The sequence below is a fragment of the Callithrix jacchus genome, chromosome 10, assembly GCF_049354715.1.
Source record: "Callithrix jacchus isolate 240 chromosome 10, calJac240_pri, whole genome shotgun sequence".
Taxonomy (NCBI): Eukaryota; Metazoa; Chordata; class Mammalia; order Primates; family Cebidae; genus Callithrix; species Callithrix jacchus.
Window position 1 is genome coordinate 92,688,046 of NC_133511.1, and position 24,594 is coordinate 92,712,639.

The following is a 24,594-nucleotide window of genomic DNA, read 5'->3' on the forward strand; positions in this document are numbered from 1 at the left end:
AATCTATCACTGTGTTCCAGCTGAGGCTGTCCCTTCTGTGTGCGCTCCCAGACAATGACTGAAGACAGCAGGGTTCTAAGGCTCATAACTGCAGGAAGTGGAGTCTTCTGATGGACAATTTTGGTTGAAGGATTCCTACATTAGCCCTCCTGAACTTTTTTTTAGAGCTGCACTGCTATGTAAGACTCTCCCTACCCAACTTTTCTTCTTCCCTCTCTCCTTCACAGGGGTGAGAGATATGGCCTGAAGGCTCTCTGGGCCTTCTCTGACTCCCTCCCCATTTTCCCTCACAGACTATTACCCAAATAATCTCTTGCATCACTAATACTTTCTTACTGTTTCTCAGAGGATCCAATATAACATACTAAGTTTTTAACTGTTTTAAAATTACTTTTTTTTTTATTTTAATGAAATGTAGAAGACAATTCTCCATAATTTACAATTTAGTTTCCAAGAAACATATTAACAAAGCATCAAATTTAATTAGGCAAACCAGTCTATCCAGAGAAAACCAAAATATGTCTGGATTTCCCTCATGGAATTCATATGTAAGATCTCTGCAAAATCCTAACAAAGAAACTGATATTAAAGCTTCTAAATCCCATAAAGCATGACATATTGGAAAATGTGTAGCATCATATAATCTGTCTGGAGGCATCTGCTCCTGTGGTTATTAACAAGTATGCAAAATGATTTATTAAGCCTCAAATATTGTATTAGGTCAAATATTGTATGAGGTACTTTACATGGTTTGTTAATCTTTGCAATCACCTTATGAAGCAAGTATAATTAAGCACATTTTTAAGAAGAGTAAACTGAGCCTTAGAGAGGTTAAGAGACTTGTCTAAGTTCCCACAGCATAAGTAGTAGACTATGGTTTTTAAAATTTTTGTTTGTTTGTTTTAGAGAAGGAGTTTCACTCTTTCTGCCCAGGCTGGAGTGCAGTAGCACAATCTCAGCTCACTGCAACCTCCAGCTCCCAGGTTCAAGTAATACTCCTGCCTCAGCCTCCCAAGTAGCTGGGATTACAGGTACCTGCCACCATGCATGGAACTTTTGTATTTTTAGTAGAGATAGGGTTTCATCATGTTGGTCATGCTAGTCTCAAACTTCTGACCTCAGGTGATCCACTTACCTCAGCCTCCCAAAGTGCTGGGAGTACAGACGGGAGCCACCGCATCCAGCCTAGACCATGTTTTTAACCTCAGGTGAGTCCCTATAGCTCTCCTGAGCCAGGCTGCCTCCCCACAGAAGCTGGGCTTGACTCATAGAAAGCCTTCCCGGAATTAGTTGTTTATGAAACACCCACTCTTCTAAGATAAGAATGACATTGTCCTCACCGCCTTTACTAGAGATAAGCAGTGACCAATGTTCACATACTAAAAATACAAAAAATGAACCACACAAAAGAATAGAATTTTTAGAATAGAAAGAGGCCTTTGGGATCAGTCTAACATTTTCACTGGACCAATAAACTGGTGAACATTTTGTCTATTTTATTGAGAGATCTCTTTCAAGACTTACCGTTTAGATTTACCTATGTAAGCACTTTGCATCTCAGACTATACCAAAGGAAGAAAACTCTTGGCCCAGGGAGTGAGAGTTGCAGACTGGTATGTACTGGATGGTTGTTTTGGTAAATTTTTCCAACTAAGAACACATTCCACTCCCACGCCACCCTGTGCTGCCACCACCAGAGAAACAATGATAGTTTCCATCTCCTGCTACCCCTCAGGTGGTTCCCAGGGACATGAAACAATGAGGAAGAGAGAGGTTCTTTCTTTTTCCAAGGTCATATGCTCATTCTATCAGCTAAGAGCACAGGAAGGAGAAAAGGGAGAAGTGACTCTGTTGTTTCTAGCAAAGAAAAGGGTAGTGTTCCTTCTGACTTCTGCTCATAAGGCATAGCTTTCTCCCAAATGACAGATTTGAATATTTTCCTTTCTCAATTTTATAAGGTAATTCAAGATACCACTGCCCTTTCTGAAAAATTTACTCTTAGGCAGACTGCCATTATCAACAGTAGTAGGTAAATATTCACTGTAAAGTAACTGTGTTTTTTTCTTCAAGCCAATATATAAATTTAATTGAGGATATTAATGACCACAATAAATACATGAATATCATTTACTATTTTTTTTGGAGAAAGAAAAATTAGTTGTTTTTTTTTTTTAAGAGCTTGAAAAAACACTCTTTTCTTCCTTTTCAACTTTATTTCAGACTCATGGTACACAGGCAGTTTTGCTACCTGTGTATATTGCATGATGCTGGGTTTGGGGTATGAATGACCCCCCCACCCAGGTACTGAGCATAGTAAGCAACATTTAGTTTTTCAACTCTTGTCCCTCTCTCTCCTTTCCCCCTCTAGTCATTCCCAGTGTCTATTGTTCCCATGTTTATGTCCATGAGCACCCAATGTTTAGCTCCCAATTATGAGTGAGAACATGCATATTTCGTTTTCTGTTCCTGTGTTAATTCACTTAAGATAATGGCCTCCAGCTTCATCCACGTTGCTGCATAGGACGTGATTTTGTTCTTTGTTATGGCTGTGTAGTATTACATAATATACATGTATCAGATTTTCTTTATCCGATATGATAATATGTTAAATTTTTATCCCAACTGCTGAGGGGCACCTAGGTTGAGTCCATGTCTTTGCTATTGTGAATAGTGCCACAATGAACATATATACATGCATGTGTCTTTTTGGTAGGATAATTTTGGATATACACCCAATAATGAGATTGCTGGTTCAAATGGTAGTTTGCTTTAAGTTCTTTGAGAAATGTCCAAGCTGCTTTCCACAATGGCTGAACTAATTTGCATTCCCACCAACAGTGTATAAGGATTCCCTTTGCTCCACAGCCTCACCAACACCTGTTGTTTTTTGACTTTTTAGTAATAGCCATTCAGACTGGCATAAGAATGGTATCTCATTATGGTTTTGATTTGCATTTCTCTGACAATTAGTGGTGATGAGCATTTTTCATATGTTTCTTGGCCACTTGTATATCTTCTTTTGAGAAGTGTCTGTTTGTGTCCTTTGCTCATTTTTTAATGGGGCTGTTTTTTGCTTGTTCAATGTTTCAGTTCCTTATTTTCTCCAATTCTGTAGGTTGTCTATTTATTCTGTTGATAGTTGCATTTGCTGTGCAGAAGCTCTTTAGTTTAATTAGGTCTCATCTGTCAATTTTTGTTTTTGTTGCAATTGGTTTTGAGGACTTAGTCATAAATTCTTTCCCAACATTGATGTCCAGTATGGTGTTTACAAGGTTTTCTTCGACGATTTTTATAGTTAGAGGTATTACATTTAAATCACAGTGTAATATGTTAGTGTAACATAACTACTGTATTCTGTTATTCACCTGGGCCTTAGGTATCATAATAAGGAAGTCCATGAAAGCATAAGCTTTGAGCGCTAATTAATCATTAGTGATTTATTTTTAAAGTAGCCCAATTGTACCACTCTGAGAGCTATAGACAGCCTATTTTTGTCATCAAATCTCAAAGTACATTTTCCCATGGAATGTTAAATATTTTCTTTACGAATGACCAGGATTTTAGAAATTTCCTTTGTAACTTTGTAGTAATATGTCAATGTATACAAATGTTGGAAAAAGTCCCTTTGATGTTCAAAGCTGTCATATCACCTATCCTTGGAATCTGAAAGAAAGGTTACATAGGAAACCACCAGTGTTCCAAGTCCATTCCTTACTCTCCAGCCTCCAAAATGATTAAATTCTAAGTTTTGTTTATTCGGGTGCCTCAAGCCTGAGTCTCAGCTTAATCACTTTCTCCCAGAAGCTTTTCCTGACTCCAACAAAGGTTAGCTACCCTCTCCTATGCCCTCACAGCTTGTGCTTTAAGTAAGGACCACTTTAACTGTAATCTCTGCTTTGATGTAAATGCTAACGGATTCAGGATTAGTTCAGTCTTGTTTACCACTAGAATCCCCAGATTCTAGCATAGTGCTAGGACTTCAACACATACTAGAATGCCTTACTCATTCTACCTGATCCCTTGCACAGCATTTGATATTCTAGAAGACCTTCCACTCCCTCTTCCTGAAAGCTCCCCTCTCTTGCTGTGGTGTACTCTCCTCTTGTGCACCTTCCACCACCTTCATTGCTTTTCCAGTAGCTTCCTTCCTTCTGCCTTACCTTTGTATTCAACCTCTACATTCCATCCTAGTCTACCCTCTCTGGTCCAAACATGGCAGGCACTTAATATGGGTGGAATGAAAGAATAAAAGAATGTCATGCTTCAGACTCTCTTTGAGAAATGCTACTCATCTCCATAGTTTCAATGATTATGTTAAACTGATGAAAGTCTAAATATCTATTCCCAAAACTACACTTCTCACCTGGGCAACAAACGTATATCTCTAATAGTCCCCTTATGTCACTATGTTCATAACTAAATTTAGGTTGTCCAATTAAACATAGCAGATTAATCACACAGAATTATCTCCTTTCCCACCCCAATCTCTGCTAAGATGATGGCAAAGGAATTTCTTTTAAGAAAAAAACTACAAATCCAAAAGGGGACACAAAAGAGAATACAGTAGTTAACCAAAAATTCCCACAAATGTTGGGATGGTGCAAAGAAGATGGAGGTGAAATAACTGAGTTAGGAGAGTGCTGGAGTTAGGATAGGATGGATGTCGTGGTTTTCTCACACAGAAAAAAAGTTGCAGTTTTTTTCTTCTTTCTTAATTAGCTCTGTTTCTTCTTGGTGACATTTTTTTTCTTCTTTACTGTTTAAAGGTTTCTAAGTGCCGAAAAAAAAAAAAAAATCAGCCTGCAGAATCTTGGAAGGGCTCAGCATAGCGGAACACCAGATACTAACGAGAATGAAGCGTATGCACTAACTAGCTAGACTGAAAACACAGGAAGTGACAGTTTACCAAGAAATGAACTTTGATATAGAGAACTACATACCCAGCTCCTACTCAGGAACACTGGCAGCTAGGCTCATATTTCTCTGGAAGATTAGAAGATCCTTTTCTGAGAAAATGAACAGCCTAAGGGGGAAAGACTTCCAGGTATTTGGAAGTCTACCCACAACAACAAAAAAATCCACCATCGACAAGCCCTACCTGTGCCCACATAGCTTCTATTCAGCCTTTTAATGCCCTATTCTTAAATAGGAACAGACAGGAATTCATATTATGAATATAAATGCCAGACAAAGATTAACAAACGTTTGAGGGAAACCTCCAATAAAATCTCAGAAAAAGAGAAAATGAAGGAAAAAAGGCATCTGGAAGAAACAGTCAATTAAGAAAAAAAATTACAACTAATGTCCTTAGAGAAGAGAAGAGATATTACATCCATAAAATAAGTATAGGAAGCTATGAAAAATGAATAAACCGAAAAGAATGTTTGGAATTTAAAATAAGGTAGCCATAAAAAAATGACTCAAGTATTAGAAAATAACATAAAGGAAATCTCACAGAAAGTAGTCCTCCTCACCAGAGTAGGGGGGAAAAAAGTAAGACAGGAGAAAAATATTTTCTTTTAAATTATTAGAGAATTCAGGAAGACGAGTAATTGTCTAACAGGATTCTAGAAAAAAAGGGGCCAGAGAATATTGTGAGGGAGGAAATTATCAAAGACATAATACAATAAAATATCCCCTTGGGAGCAAGACTGTGAGGCAGTGAGAAGTAAACCAAAATGTTCCTGTTTTCCATTAGACAACATTTAGTACTATTTGACTTTTAAACTATGTGCATATATTACTTTGATAAACAATTTGAAAGGAAAAAAAAAACTTCTCAATTTCTTACCCCTAAAGCTGTCCTTCCTTCCTGTATTCCCTTTCTCTGCTAATGTTATCATCACCCACTAGCTCCAAAACAGCCCTTTAAGTTCTTTTTTTTTTTTTTGAGACAAGGTCTCACTCATCGGCCAGACTGGAGTGCAGTGGCATGATCATAGCTCACTGTAGCTTTGACTTCCTGAACCCAAACAATCTCCCCACCCTGGCCTCTCAAATAGCTGAAACTATAGGTGCAAGTCACCATGCCGAGCTACTTTTTTAATTTTTTGTAGAGACAGGGTCTCCCTATTTTGTTCAGGCAGGTCTTAAACTCCTGGGCTCAAGTGATCCTCCCACCTTGGCCTCCTAAAGTGCTGGGATTATACAGGTATGAGCCACCACACCTGGCCTAAGTTCTGCTTCTGATGATTCTTTCACTCATTTCTTCTCTTCAACCCTACTACCCTCATCAGATCCTCGATCACCTCTTCCTGGAATCATTCCATAATGTCATTACTGGTGGCTCTGTCTTTGGTCTCTGTCCCTCAAAACCATCTTGCTATGGCCATGCTCTTAAAAGATTTTCATACCTGCAATGGACACCTGAGAACAGTTTTTATCCCTTTGTAGCCTCCAACCTCCAGGAACTTGGGAGTTGGTAGGCAGGAAAGTGTTTTCCCTACCCACCCTGTTCCCCGTTGGTACGTACCTCCAAACCACTTCATCTCCTTCCTCCTTCAAAACTTCCTACTCTTCTGAAGATTATTCCATCTGACCATATTAGCCAATACTGTTCCTTTTGACTGTCATCCGGCTAGCCAGTTACCATGGTTTGCTGAAATTCTAGCACCCAGCTTGCCATCTTCCTCTCTACCACAACTTCTATCATGTCCTTGGCACTTTCAATATCCACGTTGAAAAGTTACTTCTGTAGTCCTTAGTTTTTTCGAGCAGGGTCTCACTGTGTTGCCAGGGTTGAGTGCAGCGGCTATTCATAGGTGCAATCACAGTGCACAGCAACCTCTGGCTCCTGGCCTCAAGTGATCCTCCTGCCTCAGCCTCCTAAGTAGCTGGGACTCTAAGTGTGGGCCACTGCACTAGCTCTGGCCACTAACATTCCTAAGTGCATCAACTTCGTTGCTATGTTCCATCTGGGCCACTCACTTCCATGGTCATATTCTGGTTCTTATCATCAATATCCTGACTACAAGCCCCTATTGCTCTAGCTTCCCTCAAGCACCGCCAACTCAAATCTCAAAATAGCATGGGAAATCTACGGAAGACCTCTTCCTCAGCACCTGTGTCAAGTAGTATGTTTCAGTACTATAACCACTCCCTTGAAAACACTTTAACTGCTTCGTTCCTTTTTCCCTTCATCCTACTGCCTACTTGCCCAACCCCAATATACCTGAATCTGGGTCTACATCTAAGTAGCTAAATTTTTCTCTGGAAATAAAGAACAACATGACAGAACTCCATAAAGACATAATTTGTCTTTTTGGGCAAAAAAATCAAATGGCACACAACGCTGCCCATCAATCTCACTAATTTCTCTGGCAAATTTTTCTTTCTCCAAAATGCTTATTTTTCTATTGCCTTTTCCTTTTCCTCAAACTTGGAACATCCTATTCCATCCCTCTGCTGATGACCTTGCCTTCCCTTCACACCTCACTGAGAAACAAGAAGTAATTTCACAAGAACTGCCTATGTTGTCTTCCTGCCACCAATACTATCAATTCAGCCACATCTGAACCTATACATAAAATTTGTTCTCCCCCTGAAAACAGAAGAAATTTCTTGCTTCTATATAAACCAATATTTTGCTATTTAAGAACTGCATTTCTAAAATCACCCCGATGTCTCCTAAATCTTCAGGTCCCCCCTTTCAATTGGATCATTACCAGCCTCAGAGAAGCATATTTAATACCACCTAGCTTAAACAAAACAAACAGAAAATGTCTTTGACCCTATGTTCTCTTCTAGCTCCAGCTCCTATCCCACTTTTTTTTCTTTCTTTGAGATAGTCTTGCTCTGTCACCCAGGCTGGAGTAAAATGGTGTGATCATGGCTCACTGCAACCTCTGCCTCACAGGGTCAAGCAATTGTCCTGCCTCAACCTCCCAAGTAGCTGGGATTACAGGCCCCTTACACCACGCCTGGCTAATTTTTGTATTTTTAGTAGAGACGGGATTTCGCCATGTTGGTCAGGCTGGTCTCAAACTCCTGACCTCAGGTGATCCTCTCATCTCAGCCTCCCAAAGTGCTGGGATTACAGGCATTAGCCACCATGCCCGGGCCCTCTTCCACCTTTCTCTTCTTCACTCTACAACGTTTCCAGAATGTCTTTAGTTATGGGCTCTTTCTCACTTTCCATTCTCTCTCCAGCATATCTGATTGAAGTCTCATACCTGTTTTTACCTTAATATAGTTATTAAGTTTGGACTTTGACCTCATGGGTTCTAATCCATGTTCTGTGATTTACTAGGTATAAAAGCAATGTAACTTCTTTGTGCCTCACTTTCCCCAAATATAAAATGAGGATAATAAAAGTAACTATCTCACAGGGCGGCTGTGAGGATTAAAATAGCACATATAAATAGCACATATAGAAGCACAACAATACCAGGCATATAGAAATTGTTCAAGACATGCTTGCCATTGTGTTCAACAATGACCCTCTTTCATATGAAATCCAATAATGAAGGCTCCTTTCTCTCAAGCAGCACTGGACAGAGCCCACACCTCACTTCTACTCAGGGCTTCTGTGACATCCTACTCTATCTGGTTTCCTTCTACTTCATTGGCTGCATGTTTTCAGGATCCTTGCTGGCTGCTTCATCTCTAAATACTGGAATACTCAGCCCTCCTTTTTTACCATCTAAACTCGTCTGAGGTAACCTGTTCAAGTCCCATGCTTTTAAATACCTTCTATGTGCTAATGATCCTCAAATTTGTATCTACTATGCTGGCTCTCCCCAGAGCATCATATATTTAACCATCTTAACCAAGTTATGAAGTTGGTATCACAAACCTAACAAATCTAGGACAGAATTCTTAAAGACTTCCCTCTCCCCATCTCGGCCCATATACCTGCTCTTTTCAGTCTTCATATTTCTGGTATACTTATCATCATTCACCTGGTCATCAGGCCAAAAAACTAGTCATATCTGATTTTTCCTCCTTTTCTCAATCTGACATCCAAATATTAGTGGTCCTGTTTGCTCCATCTTCAAAATATATCCCAAGTTTATCTTTACTTTTTACTGTGTCACTGCTGCCATATTAATCCAAGGTATCAAAACTTCTCTGCCAGATACTGCAAAGTCCTCCCAATGGGTCTCACTGCTGCCATTCTTTGCCCCCAACAGGCCAATTTCCTCAGAGCAGCCATAGTAATCTCAAAGGATAAACCAGATCTTATCAATTACCTATTTAAAACTTCCAGACGCTTCCTATTATGATTAGAATAAAGTTCAAACTAGTGAACTTATGATACATATAATGATGAACGACTGAATGACTGTAAAGACTTACTAGGATTATAGTTACAGCTGAAAGTAAATCTTCCTTCCTTAGATCTTAGCTTTTTAAGATGTAACAACTATATCTATCTTAGCTAATAGATCCTTAGCTTTTTAAGATGTAACAACTGTATCTAAAACCCTCACAAATTCAGGAATATATATACCCTATATGTTTTTTATAAACAAGATTATTGCTACCCAGGCAAACTCTATGTTCTCTCTATACAGGTGAATTTGCTCAAGAAGAATGATCATCTGTAAATTTCACTGTATCTGACAGGTTCTGAGAAGTATGCTCATATCTCTACATCTCAGCAACATTTGGACCCAATGAACCCTACTGATTCCTAATAAACTGTTTTCTGCTTAGAAGTGAATTTTCCTAGACTTCTGGTGACATGAATACTCTTCAAAGAGTGTATTGCTGTTTCCTTGCATTGACCAACACCACCGCAGATCACCAGAAACTTGGCAGATGGCTCATCTGACAGAAACAATGGAATATATTCTAAATAGAAATCACTTTTAAATGAACTTACTTATTCTTATACTGCCACAATAAATTTTCATTTCTTGATCATCTTCTAAAAAAGATAAAAGACTTACATTTAATAAAAAGTGTTGGGCATTATTTTAGCAATTTGAACCACTATACTTAAAATATATTTAGTAATAAGATCTGTGATTTCTACCTCAGTAAAATGTCATTTAACATTTAACATTTTTAACATTAAAAAATAATGTACCGATAATCCTAATTTTAAAACTAGTAACCTAATTATAATAATTGTTTAAGTATTTTTACAGGGTAGAAAAATATTATCAGTGTCTCAAGATTACTACACATCAATCTAAGATTACAGTAAAAAATAATGGTTTTCGTATTTTTTTTCATTTTTTTGTGGAGAATGGGGTCTTGCTATATGGCCCAGGCAGGTCTTGAACTCCTGGGCTCAAGCTATGCTCCCAATTCTGCCTCCCTAAGAGTTGAGAGTACAGGCATAAGCCACCGCACCCGGCCAGAATATAAAATAATGTTTTAAAATTTTCCTTTGGAAATCATAACTCTGATTTATTTGTTAAAAAAAAACATGCCTTAGTTAGTTAATTTAAAATTAACCCACGCTGGGCAACATAGGAAGACCCTATCTCTGCCAAAAAAAAAAAAAAAAAAATTACCTGTACGTGGTGGCATGCTCCTGTAATCTCAGCTACCCAGAAGGCTGAGGTGGGAGGATCACTTGAGCCCATGAGTTACAGTAAGCTATGATCACGCCACTACACTCCAGCCTGGGCAACAGAGCCAGAGGGAGATAAAATAATTAATTAAATAAATATAATACGTTTAATAAAATTCTACAAATAAATATAAATAAAATTAAAATATCTACATAGGGAAAAATATGCCATCAGGAAAGACTGTTTTTGATTACTTTGGTAATCACTTAAATTCTAACCCATCATCCCTTAAACTTTTTTTCTGCAATTTCCTTTTTTGCTTTAAATTCTTCAAAGGGTTACATAAGCATGCAGTTTAGAAGTGCTTGTTTGAATAAATTAATCTTATGTCCATAAACATAAACTAATAGAGTATAAAACAATACAGGAAAAATTGTTAGTTTTATTGGTATTACAGTGTGTTTTTAATACAAGCTAAATACAAACACAATTATTACATATTCAGCCACTTACTCTGCAAAACAACATGCCAAGATCAACCTTGAAAAGTTTATAAAAACCAAAATCTAGAAAATGTCTTCCTCAACTCTAAGGACTCCATATACAAATGCAAAAATTGCTATTTGTCAATAATCACATTAAATGTTGAATTACCAACTGAGCAGTAAAAAACAATTTCTGATTTTAAAATTAAATAACTCCAGATAAAAGCATGTTATTTTCCGCATATGCTATCTTTGTATTCTGCACAGAGTTCCAAGGCAAAGATTGCTTCTGGCTTTATGAATTACCAGAGGTGATGATTTGTGTGGCTGACTTATCACAGATCTTTTACTCTTCCTTCCTGATAGATCCTTAGCTTCTTTGGGAGGTGGCATATGAATTGGTTTCCATGGAATTGGATTATAAAAGGCTGGTTCTGGATAGGAATTTCCACTGTAAAAACCTAAAATTATTGAAAAATCAGATCAAAACAAGAAAAAACTTCTTGAGATCAAGCCACTTCAAACTTCTAGAAAAATGTTAAAATGTCAAATGGACAAATTATCACTAATAAGCCAATTTGACTTATTTAAAACTTAAACTCCTTAACATTTTCAAAGAAATAACACTTTCCAAATACAGTAAATGTTACAGTTAAAATTAAAACATAAATAATTCTAAGAATCAAAATAATATTAGTGTTAAAACCTGTGTAAATACAAACTCCTATTAAAAATTTTACTAAGTTAATTTTACTATCCTTAAGTTGAACAAAACTTTCATTTTCTTAACTCAGTCTAGGAAACTACTGATTGTATACTACCTTCCTCTTGTCAGATGCTAAAGTTTACAGAAAAATATTTATTTTTCATATGAAGTTATAGTAAATCAAGATTCTTATTTAGAATCACAGAAATTCTGAACCACTGTCAATAAGATTTCACAATATCACTGTAATTGTGATTATGAGTTATGGAGCATTCTTTTGCTGATGCATATAAAGTATTTAAAGTACTGTGATATCTGACATCTAATAAGCACACACTTGAAGGAAGAACATTTTACAATTCATCTCCAAATCCTTCAGTCACTACTGGCACCAAAATTTCTTTATTTCATAATTTATAAAAATGATATCAGCATAAAAAATACAGAGACTTAAGTACAGCATTTGTAGACAAATATGTTGCTTGTTAGAATTAAACTCATTAAAAATGCAAAAAAAATCCATTATTTTAGCAATTAACTTCTAGTCAATATGTTTAGTATTCCCGCCTAAACTTTTAAGTTTACTACCCAATTATTGGGTTAAAACCACTGCTTATTACTCTTTTTTCAAGCAAGAAACAAAAAGAAGGAGCAGGCCATGCTCAGTAGCTAAAACAGATGACCCTTCGTGACATATGAGAGAGGCCTAATCCTGACAGCAGGAATGTGTATTTCAGACACTGACAACCCACTTTGCATAGATATGTCAACACTCACTTCACCAAGATGGTCAAAACAAAGTCTGGAATATGTTCTATTGTGTGAACAAAACAGAATGGGGGTATTTTAATAATAAATCACTTAAACAAGTGAAGGCAGCTGTCAGCAAGGTATGAGCTTCCAACATGAAGCACAAAGAAAACATGCATTATAATCAGACCAAGCCTAAAGGCCAATCGGTTTTGTGTCTGGTTCATGTGCTGTCTAGTATTCTACCTCACACAAAGAATGTGCCAAGGACACAGGAAGCTCTGCCTTAGAGAAGATTAGAAGGAGAGGAGCCAAAATGACCCCTTAAAATATATCCTAATTAAGCTTTTATCATTGGCTAAATGTAAGAGAACACTAGTTATTTCTTAATGTTAGAAATCATTAAAGCATAAGTTTGTAGTTTTATAACTACTGCTTCTAAGAAGTACAAATATCTGACTTGTGGAGAATGACAGTACATTTGTAGCATCTCCATAGAACTTGGTATGTTTGCAGTATAATCTTCCAGAAAATAGTAATTTGAAAGAAAAATAATTTTTACACATTTCTATTTCTGTTAAGAAGAGTACAATATTTGCTTCGGCAAACCATATTTATGTAAGCCACATAACATAAAAACCAACCTGTAAGTTTTCCATTGGCATAACCATAGCTCTTTGCTACTGGACGAGGTTTATGTTTTGCATTTTCCAACCATTCCTTAAACTTCTTTTCTGCTATTTCCTTTTTCTCCTGTAATTCAGCTTGCTGTTGTTTTTCTTTTTCCTTAAAATGACAAGACAAGAATATTTACAGGGATATTCTGTAACTATACATTGCATTCAAATTCTACTGATTTTCTTTTCTCCAATAGCTTCCTATACGAATGACTTATTGACCAAAATACTGAATCATATTTTTATAATATGAGTACAATATTGAATATGATCAGGGACACACATTAAGGTGTCCAGCTCTGAAAAACAATAAGAAATCAAACCCACAAAGAGAAAAAGCATTTGCTGTTTTCAAAGAAAAGTAATTTATAAAATGGTAGTAAGACTTCCCATAAAGTGAATTAAAAAATATGTAAAAGGAATAACAACAAGTTTTAAAGGTGACTGAAAAAATATCAACAGGCTTATTAATATTTCTCAAGAAAACCACAAAGGCATATTCATTTTTGAAGCTTAAACACAGCATAACAGGATAAACTGAGATAGCTTCATGTATTTATTTTATGCTAGGACAGTGCCAATTTTCTATTAAATAGAAAACAAATACTAAAATACTTAAATACAAATAATTAAATACTTAAATACTTGTTTTAACATGTAGTTGACACATATGAACACCAAAGTTATGTATTCTGACTGGTCACTTTAATAAAAATACCTTTTCTTTCTTCTTCTTCTCATATTCTTCAGCATTTTTCTTCTGTAACCATTCTTGATATTTTTCTTTTGCTTTTTCTTGCAAATATTCTTTCTCCAGTTCCTTTGCTGCTTTTTCTTCCATTTCTTTATTAATTTTTTGTTCTCTTTCTTTTCTTTTCTTAAATAAAAATAGATAAAGTTTATTTGTAATACCTATAATTATCCTCATCCAAGGAAAGACTGTTGCATACAACAATTTTCTAAACTTCAATTATTTTTTAAATAGACATGGTATCATAGCAGTTGGGACAACATGGCTTATGAAAATATATAATGTACCTGCAATTAACAGTTAAATGTCAGTCTACCTGCTGGACTATAAGTTTCATGAGGTCAATGACCAAGATCTTCCTCACCAACATCCACTCAGAGCCTGGGGCAGTACTGAGTGAACAGCAGGTGTTTGATATGGTTTGGCTGTGTCTCCACCCAAATATCATCTTTGAGGCACCTGGTGGGAGGTAACTGAATCATAGGGACAAGTCTTTCCCATGCTGTTCTCATGACGGTGAGTAAGTCTTACAGATGTGATGGTCTTAAAAAGAGGAGTTCCCTTGCACAAGCTCTCTTTCTTTGCCTGCTGCCATCCATGTAAGATGTGACTTGCGACTCCTTGCCTTCTGCCATGATTATGAGGCTTCCCCAGGCACACGGAACTAAGTCCAATTAAACCTCTTTCTTTTGTAAATTTCACAGTCTCAGGTATGTCTTTATCAGCAGTGTGAAAACAGACTAATACAGTGCTCAATGATAGTAAATAAAAATTACAATCTGTTAGTATTTTTAAATGGATGTTTACTCTTCCTCTAAAACAAGGGCTATACACACACACACACACACACACACACCTACATATATACACACACACATGTATACACACACACACACATATATATATACACATACACATATTTCCTGGACAGTTTGTCAATATTAATACTTGCATAAATCTTTGCCATTAGTGAGTTAAAAGAGGATAAATGAATAATGCTCATTAAATACCGTATTTAAGGGCACATCCAGGAAAATCTCTGGCTACATAATTCTTCTATAGACTAAAGAGTGGCAAACTAAGGACTGCCAGTCACATCTGGTCCACCAGCCACCTGTATTTGTAAATGAAGTTTTACAGAAATGTGGCCACACTCATTTGTTTACATATTTATTGTTTACAGCTGCTTTTGCACTATGATAGCAAAGCTGAATGGCTGCAACAAAGATTGCATGACCCCAAAAGTTTAAAATATTCATTAACTGGTACTTTACAGAAAAAAAAAATATTGATCCTTGACATAGACTATAACTCAATATTTTTTGCTTCTTATTTAAAAGATAATCTACCAATGTAGCTAAATTCTAAATAGCTAGTGACCTAGCTATTCTTCTTTATCAAAGGTTAGGAAACAAATCTGCAAGGCATAAAAAGTATATGCAATACAAATGCCATACATATCACCCAGGCAAATAATTATGACCCAAGAAAAGAAATTCTTCCTTTGAAAGCAGCTTGGAGAATGCATTATTATAAGCAATTCAATTAAGACTCAACTAACAAACATCACTTATAGACAAGGTATGTCCAGGGCTGTGCAGGAAAGACAGGTCTTAAAAATCAAAGCTCAAGTAATTCCCCCCAAGTTGTATCAAAGTTGCTGTATTTCCTTCTTGCTGGACAGCCAATAGCTATAAAGCAGAATCTTTTTGTGCTGAGAACTCAACAGCCATTGGAATAATACTGCATTTTACCTACTTCAAACTGTCAGAAGATCTACAAATTGAAAAGGATCTTGGTTCATATCTTGCTTAATCTCTATGTGACTCATGACTGTCCTCCACAACTTTACCTACAAGGAATCAACCAGTTCTTACATGGTTTTTAATTATAGCAGCTGACATTTATTGAGTGCTAACTATGCCTGTTACTATTCTGCGTAATTTATTTGTACATACTCTCAATTAATTCTTACAATCATGATATGAGATAGATATTATTATTATTCCATTTTACAAAGGAGGAAACTAAGGCACATGGAGGGTAAATTTGTCTAAGGTCATAGAGACGGTTAAGTGGTAGATCACTACAAACATCATGCAGAAATCAAAATGGGAGAATCTTAAAAACAATTTTATGCCAATAAATTCAACATTTTAAATGAAATGTCAAAACTCCTTAAAATATGTCACTCCCCAAAACTAATTTGAGAAAAAGTAGTGTCTGAATAACCCTCTACTTATAAAATCAATTAAAAATTTAACTTTCCCACAAAAAATCTCTAGTCTCTGAAAGATTCACTAGTAGATTCTATTAGACAGTTAAATATATTCCATATTTTAAGAATATATTATTGTGGTATATCTTAATAGTACCAAACCCTACAAAAATGATTTTAGAATATAGAGGAAAAGGGAACACATCAAAGCTCATTTTAAGAGTCCTGCATTATTCTGATATCAAAACCAGTCATGAAAATTACAAGGTAATATCAGAAACGTTTCATATAAATGTGGCTGGGGGAAAAAAAATATATATATATATATTTGTGTGTGTGTGTGTGTGTGTGTGTATAATATATATAATATATATCAGGAACATGCAAGATAACTGCCCTCATCAGCAAAAACATAAAATACTGAGAAATATATTTAACAAAAGATAATACTGCTATACATTGAAAACTAAAAAACACTGCTGAGAGAAATTAAAGAAGACATAGATAACTGGAAAGAAAAAACCATGTTTCTAGATTTAAAATTTGATATTATTAACATAGAATTTTCTCCAAAATAATCTATGTATTGATATTTAGCAGAATCCCAATAGTGCCAAGCACTATTAGAACAGGCATTATTAGGGAAATCGATTAGCCAGTTCTACACTGTATGTAGCAAGAAGCAGGGCAACTAAAACAAGTTTGAAAAGGAATTTAAGACCTGGAGAATTTACAATTATTATTTCACAAATAATAAGTTCAGAACTATAAAACTATAGTAACAAGTTAGTGTGATACTGGCACAGGATATAAATCAATAGGATAAATTAGAATTCAGAAACAGACCTATAAATATATATATGGTCAAATGATTTTAAACAAAGGTGCCAAGGTAGTTTAATAAAGAAAAGATTATCTTGTCAACATTGTTAGGACAATTGGATATCCACATGCAAACAAATGAACCTTGACCTTTAATGCATACCATATGGTAAAATTCAACTGAATTAGACATACAGGTAAAGCTAAAGCTATAAAGCCCCTGGAGTGGGCAAACATTTCTTAAATAGAACACAAAAACCGCTAACAATTAAAAACTGAAATATGAAAATTCATCAAAATTTAAAACTGCTCTTTAAAAAACATCATTTGTCAGTGCTTCTTTTTGTTAATGGAAAAAAAATACCATTAAGAAAAATTAAATAGGGAGTTCATGACCAGTTGTCCAACATGGCAAAATCCCACCTCTACTAAAAATACAAAAATTAGCCAGGTGTGGTGATGTACTCCTATATAATCGCAGCTACTCAGGAGGCTGAGGTACAAGAATCAGTTGAACCCGGGAGGCAGAGGTTGTAGTTAGCCAAGATCAAGCCACTGCACTCCAGCCTGGGCAACAGAGTGAGACTCTGACTCAAAAAGGAAAAAAAGAAAAAAAAAAGAAAGGAAGGGAGGGAGGGAAGTGAGAGAGGAAGGAAGGAAGAAAGGAAGGAAGGAAGGAAGGAAGGAAGGAAGGAAGGAAAGAGAGAAAGAGAGGAAGGGAGGGAGGGAGGCAAGAGGGCAAGGAGGGAGGTAGGGAGGGAGGGAGTCAGGGAGGTAGGGAGGTAGGGAGGGACGGAAGAAAAATTAAATGGGAAGAAAGATTTGCAATACATATATCTGAGAAGGGACTTATAGTCTGAATATACAAAGAAGTCTCATATCTTAATAATAAGCCCTACTACCCCTTCAAAAAAAATGGGCAAATGACAACACAACACAAAACAAGCCAACAACAAAAGAGATATAGAAATGGTCAATATGTGTTATGGACTTTATCATGTCTCTGCCCCTCTCCCAAATTCCTGTGTTGAATCCAGAATCCACAATGTGACTGTATTTGGAGACAGGATCTTTAATGAGTTTAAATGAGGTCATACGGGTAGGACCCTAATCTAAGAGGGCTGGTGTCCTTACAAGAAGAGGAAGAGACACCAGGGATGTGTGTGCATAGAGAAAAGCCCTCTGAGGACATAAAAAGACAGCCGTGGAGAGAGGCCTCAGGAGAAACCAAACCTGCAGATACCTTTATCTTGATTTCCAGTCTCCAGAACTGTGAGTAAAGATATATATCTGTTGTTTAAACCACCTCGTTTGTAGTATTTTGTTATGGAAGCTCTAGAAGACTAACATAACAAGCTTATGAAAGGATGCTAAATATCATTAGATCTCAGGAAAATTAAAATTAAAACAATAGCATACCACTCCACACTCACTAGAAGGACTTAAAATGAAAAGGGCTGGCCATACCAAATTTGCCAAAGATGTGGAGCAACTGGAACTTTCTTACAACAGTGGTGAAGACGTAAAATGGTACAAGTACTTTAGAAAAATGTTTGGCAACTTCTTATAAAGTTAAACACATACTTACCATATAGCCCAGTAATTTAGTTCCTAGGCATTCACCCAAGAGAAATGAAAGCAAGTGTCCACAAAAAGACCTGTAAGTGTGTGGTCACAGAATTTTATTCATAATATCCCAAACTGAAAACAACTCAATTGTCCATCAACTAGTGAACAGATAAACAATTTGTGGTATTTATAAAATACTATAGTCAGCAATAAAATGGAATAATACATGAAATATCAGGATAAGTTTTAAAACAAAAGACCAACGCAACAGAGTATATATTCTACTGTTCCATTTATATGAAATTATAGAAAAGGCAACACTAATCTACAGGTACAGAATGCAGATTAATGGTTTCGTTGGAGCTGAGGCTGGCTGGGAGCAGGAAGTTGGGGTGAATGCAAAGGGGCACAAGGGCACTTTCTGGGGTGATGGAAATGTTCTATATCTTTACTGGTGTAGGTTACATGGGTACCTAAATTTGCCCAAGTCATCAAATTTAAAATAGGTGCATTTTATTGTATGCAAATTATAGCTCAATAGAAATAATTCTGAAAAAATCAGACAGACTTCTGCAGGATTTAAATTGAAGTAGAGAGAACAAAATCCCATTAGTTAGCAAAAGGAGGAAACAGCAGGCACTCAGAGAAGTCACTACTACTGAGATAGGAACCAGTCATTAAGTGGCTTCAGATTTTCTGGCACACTAGTTCTACACCACACAGAGCACAACAATAAATCTTGCTTTTTTTAAAGATGCTGCACTGAGAGAACCTTTGTTTCATACAACTAAAGGAAACTAACATAACAACTGGCTACTTAAAGTTTCTGAATTTCTGTTTTGCTTTCTCCAGTAGTGCCTCGCACAGAGTAAAAGTTGAGTAAATATTTGTTGAAAGCATGAATAATGCAATGATAACAGTGTTATCAATCAATCAACCTTGTTGATCTGAATTAATGTCTTCCATTAAAAACTCAGTTGTGTTTGGAGAATTAAAAACGATTCTATTTTTAAATAATTTTTTAAAACACTAAAACTAAAGGCTCTTTTAAAAAAATATGTAACACTATAATAAACATATCCAGAAAATAAATTACCATGGCAACACAACTGTAAGGAGTACCAGATGAGATAGAACATTTATTTTAAAAGCACTTAAGGATTTACAATCATATTATAAGAAACTAGCTTTGGTAAATGAATGCATAAATTCTTTTTGTCTAATTTTTTTATAGAACACAGTGAAAATGACTTAGAGAAAAGAGCGGCCAAATACAACTAAAATGTGAATGAAGCTGGAGGCAGCTGAGGACCACCCACCATGAAATATAAACAGAGGAGAAAAAAGCTAGAAGCCAGACAGGAAGAGAAGAACCAGGAGAGCAGTCTTTACAAATAGAGGTAGATGTAACTATGTCTGAAAGAAGAAATCTGATAGGTCTTAAAGAAAAATAATTTAGAATAATCAATTATTCCTTAACATGAACAAGAGTTCTGCAGAACAGGTAAATATAGCTTCTCAGTTTTATTTTTAAATAATTCTCATTTTTAAATAATTTCAATATTATGGAATTTTGTCTTCAATAACTAGTGATTTATGAGAGGGCAAGCCACTTCCCTTCAAATAAAGAATTTTTTTTTTTCTTCAAGTAATTGGATTAGGTCTACTGCCACTAAATAAAACAGTGAATATATCATCTCCCAGCAGTACCTCACATTCTTAGACAAATAACAACTAGGTTTGATTGGCATGGTAAAATTAGCTTTGGAGTTAGAAGATAAGAGGGATTTTTAAAGAAAAGAGCAAACTATTCTGCATGTGTAAAATAATTTTGTTTTATAGTTACAAATTTGAAAAAGATACTACCCAAAGTTTCATAACAGTCACAGAGACTTATTTTGATTTTTGAATTTATTCACAAAGATCTCTTTTATGTTATATCATGGGATGAAGCAAACTTTTTTAAAAAACATAATCGACTTCTAAACAAATATGGTTATAATGCACACATACATCTAACCAATTTCCTTCTTATAATACTTGGATGAAGAAGGCTATGTTATCTTCAATTTACTGAAATTATTTATTAGTACTCTTATTAATGCTACTGGGCATTAGATTCAACAATGAAGACAAAAGTTAGAATTAAAATTTTAAACACTGTCCTACAATTTAAACATTTGTCCAACTTTATAAAACTGGATTATAATAATAAAAGCAGTACCATTCTAAGTATGTAAAAATCACAACAGAAGACAGACTGACCACAGAATAAGTATTTTTAAAATTTCTAATGTGTGTGATCCATTCAAGAATATATTAAAATTAAAAGGAAAAAGTTCATTCAATGAACACTCAATTTCACTCAATTCAACTATTTTTGGACATATATTATGTGCTAGGTACTCAACTAGCTCCTAGAGAACTGAACAAAAGAGGCAAAAATCCCTGCCCTTATGGAGCTTATAATCCAGTATAAGAAGTAGACAATAAGTTGAAAGATATAATGGAAAGAAATCACAAACAGGGGAGTAGTAATTGTAAAGAAAAGGAGGAGATGATTAGGAACAATAGGAGAATTCTAATTAAACCCTGGTGACCGAGAAGACAGCTGAACTAAACAAAGAAATGGGAGAATGGTTTTATGAAGGAAGAATGGGCAAAATGGGTTGTTTTAGATTTAAAGACTTGGAGGTACTTGCCACAAGGATCCAGGTCAGGCCTGGAGATACAGACTTGGTGACTGCCTGCAGGCAAATATTAGTGTAGGCCATAGGAGGGAAAAAGGAGAAAAGTAGAGGGCAAAGGGCAGCAGACAGAGACTTGATAAATGTCCACCAGGATAGAAAAATAAAACAAGCCAGAGAAGAAAGACTCTAAGAGAAATATTTTTTTAAATCTAGGTAATAAAGGGTAATGGGAAGAAAGATTTTGCAAGAGATGTCAATGCGTGTGTGCATTTTTCCCTCCTTACCTGCTCATTCTTTTTCTGAACCCATTCCTTGTGCTTTTCTTCAGCAATTATCTTTCTTTTTTCACGTTCTTCCATTTCTTTTCTTTTTTCTAGTTGTTGATTTAATTCCTGTGGATTTTATTTAGACAAAAGGCAACATTTAATAGAAGTATCCAAATCACATATAAAGTCTGAGGTTATTAACCCAATTAAACAAGAATATAGTCATATGTCATTAGTGACAATAACTTACTTAAGTAACCAGTCTATGATGAAAAAGAGCATTGGTAAAAGTATGTCATTTTTTAGAAATGTGCAAATAATTGCTTGGCAGCAAAACACTAGTTTCCTAGACTAAACTTCAGCTAAATTACCCTCATTGAAATCAACTTTCCCACACATAAATTTTGGCATCACTCTAAGCTACTGGCAGAAGCTCAAGAGAACTGCAACTTTTTTTTTGTTACAGTTATAAGAAGCTTCTGAATTCCTGAAGAAGATAAAGCATAGGAATTAAATAATCCCTATATTAAAAATTTAATTCAAAGTTACACAAAAGAAATGCAAAGAAGTCATTCGGTTTTCCTTTGGGAAAAAAAGAACCCAGAGTTTTCTTCACTGATTTTATAGGTGCCAAAATGTAAAACAAAAACCATATTCATATCCCAAATTATTTAACTGCCTTGCTGTCACTCGAATCTACACGTTTGGGCATTTCCTCAGGAAAAAGAATGTGAAAGGTATGGCCAAATAAAACTACAACTTGAATGCTACCACTCTGTCACTCATCAGTTAAATTACTGCATTCATTGAGAATGCTGTTCAAACTAGACTTCACTAGGACTCCACAACCATAATTACTGGTTATTTTTCTTCTCTGTCTTTAGATATTAATAGTCAGATACTTTGACATATCTTCTATTGGTCTCCACTCTCCTCCCTAGACCTTTCTTTTCCAAAGACTTACCTACCTGGTGGGCATGGGTGGTAGTGGGAAAGACAATTTTCCAATCCTCAGACCAATTCCAGTGTCTTAAATGAAGACAAAACTTAACACCAAGAACGACTCTTTTGCATTTTAAACAACTGGTCACAGGAAATCTGTCTTCTATAACCTCTCATCCTAAAATTCTACTGCATAGAAAACAGCTGCCCTCACTCAGGAAGTCTTCTAACTTTTAAACACTACACCCCCAAAAGCAAATATCCACCTTTGTTTTAAGGATTTTTCATCACTCCAGCAGCTATTGTTCTTTGATTACTTACTCAATACACTTTTATGGTACACCTACTTTGGACCTAGCAAGAAATGATATAAAGATGAAATCTCAGAAGTCTGATCTAATGTGATTCTCTATACACCAAAGAAATAAATGCTACATTGTGAGTTATTGCGTATTTAAAAAGTTCAGAGAAGGGAAAGGAAGATTAGGAGAAACATCTTTCCTTCCCCTTAACCTAGGATATCAGGCTAATCAGAAATGAGCACCATACGAGGAACAGTGAAAAATGACTTCAAAAGAAGAGAGAGATTGGGAGATGGGAGGGGGTGGAAAATTTGAGTGTGGTACTAACTTTACTTTTAAGACAGGCAAAGTAAATAAAGTAAGCTCTATGAAACAAGGATATCTGGCAAAAGGGCAAATTCAGAGCTCTTAATGACAAAGGCAGAAGATTGCATTTGAAGGGATGAGAACTATTCTGAGGAAGACTGATTAAGAGTTTGCCACAGTATATGAGTTATAAGAAAAAGACAGTATGGGCCTCTAGGCCAGGCATGGTGGCTCATGCTTATAATCCCAGCACTTTGTGAGGCCAAGACAGGTGGATCACTTGAGGTAAGGGGTTCGAGACCAGCCTGGCCAACATGGCAATACCCCAACTCTACTAAAAATTTTAAAAATTAGCCAGGTGTAGTGGCAGGCACCTGTAATTTCAGCTACTAGGGAGGCTGAGGCAGAAGAATCGCTTGAATCTGAGAGGCGGAGGTTTCAGTGAACTGAAATCACGGCACTGTATTCCAGCCTGGGCAACAAAGCAAGACTCCATCAAAAAAAAGAAAGAAAGAAAAAGGAAAAGAGGGTCTGGACTTGTGTCAGAAAACTAAAGGGGGGGAAATTATACATATATACATATACATACACAAATACATGTGTGTATATGTATGTTTATATGTGTATATATAAATATAAAAGTCATTAATTGGCTAGATGGAGACCTGACAACTATGTATTAAAAATTTTCTAAAATAGTCCTAAATTTTATTTTCAAGAAAATTATTTAAATATATAACTAAAGTTATGATTGACTATTTATGTACTTTTATGTAACTTTTTAAGATTCTTTACTTAACTAAAAAATCAAAAAAAATAAACCCTGTACTCCTATTTGATGGTTAACAAATCTTAGTTAATGTTGATTGAGGGGGTTAAAGAAAAAAGGTCAAAATGTACCTAGAAAATGCTACCAATAACTCACACAGTGTTCTAATATCAGGATGTCTGTTCAAGTAATTTGCCAAACCAGAACATACATCACATTTTGAGACACAACCCTCCCTTCCAAAGCTGGCCCTTAGAATTTCCCACCCTGAATGACTCCACGTTTACCACAAAGGCAAGTCTCTTTCTGGACACAGCTGGAGTTTGTTCTCAAAAGGCCCCTATATGGTCATCTGGTATACCACTGAATTTCAACAGGATTAGAGATAGCTATTAATATTTTCCCATGGAATAAAATACTTGATTACGAAAAACCAAAATTCAAAGAAGATCATAAAAATGCATGTTAAATACGTTTTGCCTGCTTTCAAATAATTTTTTACCACTGAAGGTAATAATCAGAAAAACTGACAGTTTTGAGTTTCACCAACAGCTCTATATCCTACCCTATTCCTTTATTAAGGGCTGAAGAATGAAATGGTTAAAGGCAAGATGGTTAAAAAAATGAAAGAAAGCACTAGGACTATTCACAAACTAGGTAATTTTTATAATTTACAACTGATTATAATAATATATTAAAGAAAATATTAAAAATTAGAATCAGCCAAAGACCATAGAGAACTTGGGGCAGTTGGCTAAAGAATTATTTAAAATAATTAAAAAGTAAATAAAAATTAAATATACTACAAAACGAATATACTAGTTTTTCATAATGCTTGATAATTGATTCAATGTTTACCATATTTATCATCTCAA

The 24,594-nt window shown here is 35.6% G+C and overlaps 1 protein-coding gene across 2 annotated transcripts in view; it reads right to left on the reverse strand.

Moving 5' to 3' along the window:
- Positions 1-24,594, reverse strand: part of CCDC34 (coiled-coil domain containing 34) — a 109,363-nt gene that overhangs the window by 67,183 nt on the left and 17,586 nt on the right. Inside the window, exons 3-7 of one of the 2 annotated variants that reach the window (XM_078340776.1) lie at positions 21,419-21,526; positions 13,803-13,961; positions 13,052-13,193; positions 11,258-11,412; positions 1,136-10,577 (exon numbers count right to left, since the gene is read on the reverse strand). In XM_078340776.1, the coding sequence (XP_078196902.1) occupies positions 10,566-10,577; positions 11,258-11,412; positions 13,052-13,193; positions 13,803-13,961; positions 21,419-21,526 (576 nt within the window). In that variant the 3' untranslated portion in view covers positions 1,136-10,565. Of the gene's footprint in view, positions 1-1,135; positions 10,578-10,888; positions 11,413-13,051; positions 13,194-13,802; positions 13,962-21,418; positions 21,527-24,594 lie in introns of those variants that run through there. The other variant, XM_002755126.6, reaches the window with a different exon arrangement.